The sequence below is a fragment of the Physeter macrocephalus genome, chromosome 8 (assembly GCF_002837175.3).
Source record: "Physeter macrocephalus isolate SW-GA chromosome 8, ASM283717v5, whole genome shotgun sequence".
NCBI classification, from domain to species: domain Eukaryota; kingdom Metazoa; phylum Chordata; class Mammalia; order Artiodactyla; family Physeteridae; genus Physeter; species Physeter macrocephalus.
This window is the reverse complement of record NC_041221.1, coordinates 3664785-3676167: the sequence shown is the minus strand read 5'-3', so window position 1 is coordinate 3676167 and position 11383 is coordinate 3664785. Positions and strand designations below refer to the sequence as shown.

Genomic DNA, 11383 nt, shown 5'->3' with positions numbered 1-11383 from the left:
CACCGAACCCGATTGTCTTTAATAAGAATTTGTTGGGCAGTGAGTTGCTGGATAGTTTGGGGAGGGTCGCTACGGCAGCAGCCGCTCGAGCCACTCTAGAGATGTGAATTCGAATCAGCCCCCACGAAGGAATACGGACACTTTCCCTGACACTTCAGTGCTGAAAACCGGAGCACAGGCAGCAGACACCGGGGATCAGCGATCCGAGACAGCCTCTTCTGAGCGCTCCAGACCCGAAGCGGCGGGAGGAGTTTCCGGAAGTGGAGACTGGGGGCGACGGAAATGCTACCGAGGCTCGGAGCTGCGGTGGGGAGATTGCTGCGGGGCTGGGCACCTGTGGGTTCCCACCACCCCACCCAGTCCCGACCTAGCAACCTCTTTCCCACCCACCCATCTCCCTGGGTGGAATCTTGGGCCCCAGGCGAGCCGACTGGGCGGCCGCGCTCCGCTCCGCCGGCTGGTCTGACGGTTGCCCCGACGACAGCCACTTCCGGGAGCAGGGCTCGGCGAATCCGGCTCGGCGGGTTCGGGCGGGCCCCGGAGGCCCTCTGCACTGTGTGGATCTTTGCTCGGCAGCACCTGCTCCCGGGAGTGGGGGGCGGGGTCTCCGCGCACCATAGCTTCCCCAGCCTCGGGGTCTGACCTTGAGCGGCGGCCCTCAGACTGTTTCTTTGTTGCTCCTGGCAACAGCCACTTCCGGGAGCGAGTGCAGTTCCCCCAGCAACGCGAACCCCGGAGCCCCGGGTTCCCGCCTCCCAGCGGCAGTTAGCCTGTCGGTCGTCGCTGTTCGCCGTTCATCCTGGGCCTTCTCGCCGCCTCGGCGGGACCTCCGGAGCCACCATGGTTCTGCTGCACGTGAAGCGGGGCGACGAGAGCCAGTTCCTGCTGCAGGCGCCGGGGAGCACGGAGCTGGAGGAGCTCACGGTGCAGGCGGCCCGGGTCTACAACGCGCGGCTCAAGGTGCAGCGCGTCTGCTCAGGTGCGGCCCGGCGGCGCGGCGAGTTTGCCGGCTGGGTTGGGGTGGGGGCCCGGACCGCGAGGGCCCCGGAGGGGAAGAAGAAACCGGGCCATCTGGGACGAAGTTGGGCGGGACCCACGAGGCTTTCTCGGGCAGGCTGGGGCCGAGGGTAAAGTTTGTGAAGATTTGCAAAGATATGCGGCAGCTGGGCTTGAAATGGGGCAGCGGGGTTCGCCAGAGATGCGTCAAGAGCTGGTGGACCGCGAGGAGAGGCTCCCGGAGCCGGCGGGGAGGGCGCACCCCAGGGTCTGGGAGCCGGGATTGGGGCGCTGTGAGCAAACCGAAAGAGACCCTGTACAGAGGAGGCAAGAGGCACAGGAGGGAGCCGGAAGCTTGGGCCCAAGAGCAGGTGTAGTGGATTTCACCAAGTGTGAGAGGTGGCACGACCACTGGGCCGTTTTATAAAAGTGAATTTCCTATTTTGAGATTTTGGAGGTAGAGCAGTTTCCGGTGGTTAGCCCCCCACCTTTGGGATGGCCTTCAGAGGTGAGAAACAGTGAGAGAGCCTCGGTGTTCTTGCCTCTCTTGGCGTTCCCTTCTCCAGGAAGCAAAGCCTGATTCTCCTGTTACAGTGTTTTGGTCACCGTCCTCTCGACACTCTGGAGCAGTGCCGTCCAAGGGAGCTTTCCACCGCGATGGAAAATGTTCCCAGGTTGTGCTGTCCAGTAAGGTATCCACTAAGCACAGGGGGCCGTTGAGCACCACCAAAAAACTGCGTTTTTTATTTCATTTCAACTTAAATCCAAGTAGCCACGTGCAGCTAGTAACTGCCACATTAGGCAGCGCAGTACTTGACAGGATGCTACTCCAGGTGTGGTCTAGAGTGTGATTGTGTCTATTATTATACCACGTGATTTTTGTACCATGGCGAACTCCTTAAGGGTCATGGTTTCTACCTTTATGGGTCATACGTATAGTTTCTTAGTAAAATTGACTGACTCCAAAACAAGCTCGATTAAGTGTTATTTTAAAATGAAAGCATTTGGGGAGAAAAGGGCCTCAACTTCTTTTTCTATGAAATTATCCATTGAAATTTGGTGCTGATTGTTCAGGCATGTTAGTGAACTTAAAACCCATTCATTTGGGACTTCCATGGTGGTCCAGTGGTTCAGATTCTGCGCTTCCAATGCAGGGAGCGCGGGTTCGATCCCTGGTGGGGGAAATAAGATCCTACATGCCATGCGGCGTGGCAAAAAAAAAAAAAAAAAAAACCCATTCATTTAGTCTACAGTCCTCGTTATCAGCCGTGGTTCAGGCAGGCCCCAGTGCTATGCCCACCGAAGACAGGGATGAATGAGACCAGCTCCTTGACCCCCAGATACTTACAGTCTGGTGGGGAGAGAGACAATAAGTATCCCATAAATAGCCCATTAAGTTCCACCATTTGTTCCATAGTATTGTATTATTACAGGCCATCTGGTGTCTTCACACAGGGCTATGGGAGGACTTGGGTCCACGTACCTCTTTCATGTGAAAGAAAGAAGGGAGAGAGAGAGAGAAGGAAAGAGAAGAAAGAAAGAAAGACAGTTTTGCAAGGTTGAAATGTGGATTCGTCTTGGGGTGAATATATATGGAACAGGAAAAATATAAAGCATGCATTTGAATAGTGAACTTGATACTAGAAAATCAAGGTCTTGTCTCTGCCACTGTGGAAGGGCGTGAGCTGCCTTCTATCCTGCCCAATGATCAGATGTACATAAATCCTTTATAAAGTATTTATATAAAGTTTTGTATACAGTAGTTGAAGTGTGACCAGAGCAAGCCTCAGGTGATACAGCTGCAAATTAGGGAAGATGGGGATGTTGATAATGGTCTGGCCTACCTCTCAAGGTTAAATTAAATGAGATAAGCTATGTGAACGCGCTTGGAAAACCATAACGCCCTATGTGGGTGTGTATTCAGACTGTCAATGAGTTTGAATTTGGGCCTCCTGAGTGCCAGGAAGTATAACATAGCACAGAGGGTTAGAGCACAGAACCTGTAGCCTGTGAACGGTGGGTAAACACCCAGACTCTCTGCTTCAGTTGACCTAGGACAGATTCGTGAGCATTTGTCAGAGGTCAAGGACAGGTCTGGCACATAGTAAGTGGCATCAAAGTGTTTGTTAAATAAAATAGCCAATGGGCGAGACCCCCGACCACTAGGGAGCTTACATTCCAATGAAGTGTAAGGTGTTACGGTGATGACTACCATGCATATTGTCTAACTTTCTCTTGTTTTTAAGAAATGGAAGAATTAGCAGAACATGGCGTATTTCTCCCTCCCAATATGCAAGGACTGACTGATGACCAGATTGAAGATTTGAAATTAAAGGATGAATGGGGTGAAAAGTGTGTCCCCAGTGCGGGTTCAGTATTTAAAAAGGATGATATTGGACGAAGGAATGGACAAGGTAATTCAGCATTTTTCTTCTCTCTGCATGCCTGAGTGTAGCAATAAGTACGAAAGCAGTTCTTTAAGTTAAAAAATTGACCTCGGTATTTATATACAAACTTATAAAATACTGCACCATATAACTACTTGTAAAACACTAATCCAGAATGACTTAGGTGGAAAAAAGGCATCTGTCTTCTTGCTCTAAGTTGCAGCTAGCTTTTAAATGTGATAGATGAACCATAAGAAATTACCATTTTTGTAGGCAACAAGTGATTGAAAATTGGCATTTTCATGTGGTTCCACCTAATAGTTTGAGGGGATAATCATTGATAATGTATTGAAGGGTGTGTTTTGTTACAGTTTGCAGATCAGGGTTTATTTAGAGATTCTGTGTGGAAGGAGGAAATAAATGTCAGCCCAGCAGTCTCCACTCGAATCGAGGACATGCCTCTCTTTTGTACAAAGCAGCTTAGGACACGCCAGAACACTGAAGAAATTCCTCTTGTTTTAGTATATGGTTGTTTGTGTGGAATTGGAAGGAAAAAGGGATGATAACCCATTTTGATAGCTTCTTATCCCTTTTAACCTGCATAAAAAACTCCATTTAAAAGACTGTAATTGGGACTTCCCTGGCGATGCAGTGGTTACCGGTCCACCTGCCGATGCCAGGGACACGGGTTCGAGTCCTGTTGTTCCGGGAAGATCCCACATGCCACGGAGCAACTAAGCCCGTGCGCCACAACTACTGAGCCTGTGCTCTAGAGCCCGCGAGCCACAACTACTGAGCCCATGTGCCACAACTACTGAAGCCCGCACGCCTAGAGCCCGTGCTCCGCAACAAGAGAAGCCACTGCGGTGAGAAGCCCACGCGCCGCAACGAAGAGTAGACCGAACTCGCTGCAACTAGAGAAAGCCCGTGCGCAGCAACGAAGACCCAATACGGCCAAATAAAGAAAGTATATCATGGATTCTTTAAAAAAAAAATAAGATAAAATAAAAGACTAGAACTGATCAGTTAACAAACACCTAAGTATCTACTATGCCCTTAAAAAACACTATTAGGAGCAAAAGAAACAAAGTGTCCCTATAAGGCCTTTGCATGCTCAGAAATGTTGTTTTAGTATTGAAGATAATAGGAGTTTCTAGTATTATTTCTTTTGAATTTTAACCTAGAAAATAGTTGGTTGTCTTCCTCATCTTTTCATACGTAAACCCATTCTCAGTTTGGAGAGATCTTTTGCTTTTTAGGAGGAATTGCATCAATGAAAAAAATAATGGTACTCGTAAAAACAGTTAACAGTTTCTTTTTACCAGTTCATTATTCATCTTTAAACCAAGATTGTCTTAATCACTTTTATTTTAATAGTTTTATATTTCTAGTATTTTCAATGGCTATGTTATTTATTAAGAATATGAAGTTTGAAAGATTTTTACCTAATTTCTTACAGCCAGCTTTCCTGTATCCCTCATCTGAATTCCATTCTTGTACTTTCTCTCATCTCACTTCCTCCCTGACTCAGACAGAAGGGATTAAGATGTTTAAGAAGAGTTTTAAAGATGGCTGTCTCTCTCCCCCTTCCCTTTTTTATTTTTATAGCTCCAAATGAAAAGATGAAGCAAGTTTTAAAGAAGACTATAGAAGAAGCCAAAGCGATAATATCTAAGGTTAGCTTTTTATTTATTTTTTTTTTTTTGCGGTACTTGGGCCTCTCACTGTTGTGGCCTCTCGCGTTGCGGAGCATAGGCTCTGGACGTGCAGGCTCAGCGGCCATGGCTCACGGGCCCAGCCGCTCCGCGGCATGTGGGAGCTTCCCGGACCGGGGCACGAACCCGCGTCCCCTGCATCGGCAGGCGGACTCTCAACCACTGCGCTACCAGGGAAGCCCAAAACTCAAGTTTTCTAGACCTGAACTCATTGATTCCTCTGCCCCGTGTTCTTTACCCAAGAGGAAGCACTTCCTGCAGACTTTCCATTTCTACTAAGAGCCACTGCTGTCTCGGTTATCCAGGCTCAGTGTCACCTTCGTCACTTCCTCTCTGTCACCCGTATGCCTTAAGTCTGGTCCTATACCGTCCACTCCCATGGATTTAAGATGCATCTTAAATCCAACCCCTCCTTTCATTTCCATGGTCACCACTTTATTTCAGGCTCCCCTGATAGCCTTTGTGTTCAGACACCAGCTGGGGGGCCTGCAACTCAGCTCTGACACTAACTACCCAGAGCTGGCACGGACCCCGCAAGCTAAAGAGTGAGGTCCCCAGCCAGACTTGCCCGACCTCAGGCACCAGGTGACCTGCCCTCTGTCTGACTTGGCTGCAGATTTGCAGGTTCCCGCCACCCCCTTCAGGTTCAGTGATTCGCTGGAATGACGCACTGAACACGCTGCAAGTGCTGTATTTCCTATTTTGTTATAATAAAGTTTTGTTATGAAGCATACAACTCAGAAACCGCCGGATGGGAGAGACCCATAGAGCAAAGTTAGAGCCAGGGGCAGGGGGTGCAGAACCTCCGCGGCCTCTCCTCCTCCGTGGACGCCGGGCACTCACTTTCGGTGTGCTCTCCATCCAGGAGCTCCACTGAGCTTCAGCGTCCAGAATTTTTATCAGGGTTTCGTTGTGTGGACCTGATAGGTTAGATCAGTGGCCGCGTGCCTGAGCTCCTCTCCAATCCCCTTCTCCAGAGGTGGTGATGATGGGGGTGCGGGGAGGGCGTCTGAAAGCTCCAACCTGCTAGTCCCAGCTTGGGCTTCCTGGGGAGGCCTCCCCTCCCCAAACTCTCCAAGGGTTCACATGGGTCACCTCGTCAGCATGAACCCAGGTCTGGTCAAAGGGGGCTGGTTAGGAGTAATGACAACCCTATCACTCAGGAAGTGCCAAGGAACAGGGGACGAAGACCAGATACACCCTCGATTACGTCACACCTTTCGCTGCACTCTTCAGAGCCTGCTACGTGGTCTGCCCCCGCCTGGGTCCGTTCTACGGCCACTGCGGGATGAGTCTCGCAGCGTCACCACTTCTTCCCAGAGAAGCCACTCGCTGCCCATTGCCTCACTGTCAGTGCTACCTGCTCAGCCTGGCGTTCACGGCCATCCCAAAACAGGCTCCAGCCTGGCCGGCCGGCAGTGTCTTCCCTCCCCCGAGCTGCGTGGGCTGCTAGCTGGTACCTGCTTTTCTTCGCTGCTGCTTGTCCCGAAGCACTGTTCCCTGAGATGCCGTCCCCTCTGCCCCGTTTCCTGACGCCCTCTCGCATCCGTACCGCTGGACTGGGATTCCTCCCCTCAGAGTGTCCTCTGCTCTTCACCCCTCTTGGTGCCCCTCATGTCCTGCTTTATGACCTAGGTCGTGGTGGCCATGGCTCAGCCCCAGAAATAGACCGTAGTCGCTTTGGAAGCGCGCACCATCTGACTCTGTTGCTCTGGCAGTATCTGGCGTGGGTCTTGTACAAGAACTTGATTGATATTTGTTGACTTGATTAGCCGCATCGTAGCTAACAATGCCTGTAATCATTTTCAGAAACACGTGGAGGCCAATGTCTGCGTTACCATGGAGATGGTGAAAGACGCCTTGGACCAGCTTCGAGGTGCGGTGATGATTGTTTATCCCATGGGGTTGCCGCCATACGATCCTATCCGGATGGAATTTGAAAATAAAGAAGATCTGTCGGGGAGTCAGGTATGTGGCTCTTGGGGTTTCTTCCAGGTGAGTTCATTCCCTCCCCCAGCCCCCAAAGAGCAGAAGCCCCTCAGATTTGACCTTTCTCTGCTGATGTAGTTTGTTGCTTCACACCCAGCTTTCCGTCTTGCTAGACTAGGCTTCAGAGCAGAGTTGTGAATTCAGGGGAGGACCTCGAGGATGTGCTCCTGGTTGAGGGCTTGGCCCACACGCACAGGGGTGGCAAGGGACAAGGGAGCAACTGAAAACATCCCCATTTTCTTTGGCCACTGGGAAGCCAAAACCCTAATTTGCGCCTATTTCTACCCAAACGTATTGCATGGAATTTTGTGTTCTAGGCTTATCTCTTTTTTTTCCCCCAATACCTTTCTTTCTTTCTTTCTTTCTTTCTTTCTTTCTTTCTTTATTCGTTCGTTCATTCATTCTTGGCTGCGTTGGGTCTTCGTTGCCGCGCGCGGACTTTCTCTAGTTGTGGCGAGCAGGGGCTACTCTTTGTCGCGGTGCGCGGGCTTCTCATTGCAGTGGCTTCTCGTTGTGGAGCACGGGCTCTAGGTGCGTGGGCTTCAGTACTTTCTTTCTTTCTTTCTTTCTTTCTTTCTTTCTTTCTTTATTCGTTCGTTCATTCATTCTTGGCTGCGTTGGGTCTTCGTTGCCGCGCGCGGACTTTCTCTAGTTGTGGCGAGCAGGGGCTACTCTTTGTCGCGGTGCGCGGGCTTCTCATTGCAGTGGCTTCTCGTTGTGGAGCACGGGCCCTAGGTGCGTGGGCTTCAGTAGTCGTGGCACGCGGGCTTCAGTAGTTGTGGCTCGCGGGCTCTAGAGCACAGGCTCAGTAGTTCTGGCGCACAGGCGTAGTTGCCCCGCGGCACGTGGGAGCTTCCCGGACCAGGGCTCGAACCCGTGTCCCCTGCATTGGCAGGCGGATTCTTAACCACTGCGCCACCAGGTAAGTCCCTAGCCTTACCTCTTGCTCCTTATTATTTTCTTAGCTTTATGTTCCACTTTCCTTTGTTTTTCTCATTTTTTCATTCCTTATCTATGGGACAGTATCTTTTTCTCTGAGCCATCTTAAATAGGCAGGATATGCAGAAGGAAACGAACAGCCCCATTATACCTATACAGCTCTTCCTCAATTTATGATGGGGTTATGTCCCAACAAACCCAGCGTGAGTTGAAAATATTATAAGTTGAAAATGCATTTTAATACATTTAACCTACCAAATATCATAGCTTAGCCTAGCCCACCAGAAACGTGCTCAGAACGCTTAGAGTAGCCAGCAGTTGGGCAGAATCATCTAACACGAAGCCTATTTTATAATAGTGTGATTTATTGAATACTGTACTGAAAGTGAAAAACAGAACTGTTGTGTGGTGCGGACAGTTGTAGCGGTTGATTACTCTGGCGATCGATCACAAGTTACTGCCGCCGCCCAGCATCACGAGAAAGTCTCGTGCGCTGCATCCCTAGGCCGAGAAGAAATCAAAATTCAAAATTTAAAGTATGGTTTCTACTGAATGTGTATCACTTTCACACCATCATATAGCCAAAAAGTCATAAATGGAACCATCGTCAGTCGGAGGCTTTTGTATTTAAACGCCCAGCAGGATCCGTGTATTCTTCCCTGGCAGTAACCTAAAAATCCACCTAAGATGGACCTTATGTCATGGATGAGGGTGCAAGTGAGATAGGATACCCACCACTTCCCAGAGGTTACCTGAGTCAGGGCATGAGTTGAAACTAACAGGGAAGGTGCTGAAATGAGTGAGGGCTTTGCGTAGGGGGGGTTAGTGCTGCCTGTGGGGGAGGGCGGGGGAGGGCAGGGTGCTGGAAGCCTGTCCCACTTCCCATGCGGGGAGGGGCATTGGCCAGGCTCCCTGCCCCCAGGGCCGGGCCACACCCTTGGCCGTGTCCTGACTACCTTAAAGCCGCTTCTTACCGTGACCCCAGGCAGCACTCAGTGTCATCACAGAATCCGAGGCACAATTGTGGTGGGCAGCGAAGGAGCTAAGACGAACAAAGAAGCTGTCGGACTACGTGGGGAAGAATGAGAAAACCAAAATTATCGTCAAGATTCAGCGGGTAAGTACTTTAACATGTCACTATTTTTTACTTACTTGCAAGCTGATAAAACTTTACATCAAATCAGAAAGATTTAAACTCTTGTTCAGACACTTTAATCCTCCCGGTCCAGGCTTAAAGTCAAACTGTCCTGTTTATGGAGCAACAAAAACATGAAGGAAATATGGATCGATTGACAGTATCTGGAGTTTGTTTTAATTGGGGGGGAAAGGAGAGTATGCTGCGTTCATTTCAACTTTAAAAATGGGGCTTACAGGTAACTAAAAATGTTTCTTGAAGTGAAAAGTACAGCCCAGAGCACTGATCTCAAGTTTTTCTAAGTGCTGATAGTCTGTGAATGAGGCGGAGGGCTGGAGACCTGTAAGGACTTCGTGTGGAGCCGAATACCTGCAGGCTGCTTTGTTACGTGCTCTCTCTATAGTTTTGGGGCAACAGGGTCCCCCCACGATTACCTCTACCCCTCCCTCACTGGACCTGCAGTGGCTGACTTGGGAATGTCTGTGACCAACACGGCACCACCCAGCCTCCGCTGTGGGGGCCCAGGGCCAGGGCGAGACTCCCCTCATGATTCGCTGCGGATGATCAGAAACACATGACCTGTTTATCTTCAGCAGTTGGCAAAGGCAATTGTAAGACGTGAGCTGTAACTTCCCGGGTCGTCCTTATAAGAGCGCCTCAATCCGCAATTTGCTGTCCCCCCGTCTTTTCAGAGGGGGCAAGGAGCTCCAGCGCGAGAACCCGTCATTAGCAGTGAAGAACAGAAACAGCTGATGCTCTACTATCACAGAAGACAAGAGGAGCTCAAGGTACCGTGCGACTGATGGGTTCTCAGCAGAGCTGGCGCCTGGGCCGTTCACCCCTCACCCCCGTGCCTTACTCTGGGCACGGGGGTAGCTCGGGGGGCGGGGGGGCTCTGCAGGATGTGGGGAGGGCACCGCCTGAGCTTCAGCCTCGCCAGGGCTGCGGGGGCCCTGCCCGGTGTCCGCCTGCCTTAGGGTCTGGAGGTGTCCTGCTTCTGGGGAGGTGGGGAGCAAGGAGGTTGGTCGTGGGCGCTGCAGAACACTTTCCTGAGATGCCTTCCTGAGCAAAACACCTTTATGTCCAGAAACTGGAAGAAAATGACGACGATTCCTGTTTAAATTCTCCGTGGGCAGATAACACTGCTTTGAAAAGACATTTTCATGGAGTAAAAGACATAAAGTGGAGACCAAGATGAAGTTCACCAGTTGATGAAGCTTTCTAAACTATTAGCTCATCTTTCTTTTGGCAAAATAATAATAATAGCTAAAAAGGACACCCACAACTCTCTTTGAAAGTTCTTGAAATTTCTGGTTTTCCTAGTTGTTTTTTCAGTTTGAATTTTTAAAGTAAAAGTTATTCAAGGTTTTAGAACTCAATAAATACATCCTCAAAAGAATCCGCCTAAACTATTTTTATTTCAGGACGACTATCGATTAATCTGAGGTTTTTCTTTGGCAAAATACTGAAGATATAGTTACAAACATTTTTTTCTTCCTGATTGCTTTATTTTATATTCTCGTAACAGCTCTTGTATTGCAGGAGGTAGAAAGTACCTTTTCCCCCAGGGATCTGCTGTGAGACTTGGCCGTCAGTGGCCACTAGAGGCCGCCCGTCACTTCCTTACCCGCATTTTTCCTGGGCCCTCCCTGTGGAACTGTCAGAGGCCCAATTCTCAATCTTGTTTCAGAGACTGACAAGGGGTCTAACTGTAGCCTTGTGTCTCCCAGCTTCAAAGGTGAAGTTCACCCCCTGGTTGAGACCTGGCTGGTCTTGTCTTCCAGGTGTAAAGGCTGCACCTGTGATGGAAGTTGGGTGGCCAAACTAGACTAACCTTGAAACTGGACAAATTCTTGTGTAGTTTCTGGGCTTCTCCTGAAAACAAATGCAGATCCTGGTAACCGATGGTTCTCCCCGTGGGCTCACAAGAGCCTGCAGCTCTTGTCGTGCTGAGGTCGGTACCGAGGCCAACGTTGTTGGCTCGGTGACCATCTGGGCCACAGGACACACTGGCTCACCTGTCATCCTGACTGGTTTTCTAGGACGTCCATCTTTGATTTTAAATTCTCCAACTCATCATCTCTGCAAATGCTGACGTTTCAGCAGCTCGAGTACATCTCTCAGACTGTGCAGCCAGAATTGGCCTAGACGTCTGGTGCAGCTACACTTGGTCTGTGGAAGACTCTTCCTCTAGTTGGAGGAAACGCATCATGCTCACTCTG

The 11383-nt window shown here is 50.0% G+C and overlaps 1 protein-coding gene across 2 annotated transcripts; it reads left to right on the top strand.

Annotated features, from left to right (window-relative positions):
- Positions 1-548: 548 nt before the first annotated feature.
- Positions 549-10560, top strand: CFAP298 (cilia and flagella associated protein 298). 2 transcript variants are annotated; one of them, XM_007100602.4, is made up of 7 exons: positions 549-979; positions 3243-3410; positions 4992-5059; positions 6908-7066; positions 9012-9143; positions 9854-9949; positions 10249-10560. In XM_007100602.4, exons 1-7 carry the CDS (start codon positions 841-843, stop codon positions 10357-10359), a joined length of 873 nt encoding a protein of 290 aa, XP_007100664.1. In that variant the 5' UTR covers positions 549-840; the 3' UTR covers positions 10360-10560. The 2 variants fall into 2 exon arrangements, with proteins under 2 accessions (XP_007100664.1, XP_023975940.1); XM_024120172.3 differs by lacking the exons at positions 549-979; positions 4992-5059 and having other exon boundaries at positions 3333-3410.
- Positions 10561-11383: the final 823 nt, after the last annotated feature.

Coding starts and splice junctions, on each gene's coding strand:
- CFAP298 (XM_007100602.4), top strand. CDS start 841: ATGGTTCTGCTGCACGTGAAGCGGGGCGACGAGAGCCAGTTCCTGCTG. Junction 980..3,242: donor GGTGCAGCGCGTCTGCTCAG/GTGCGGCCCGGC, acceptor CTTGTTTTTAAG/AAATGGAAGAATTAGCAGAA. Junction 3,411..4,991: donor TGGACGAAGGAATGGACAAG/GTAATTCAGCAT, acceptor TTATTTTTATAG/CTCCAAATGAAAAGATGAAG.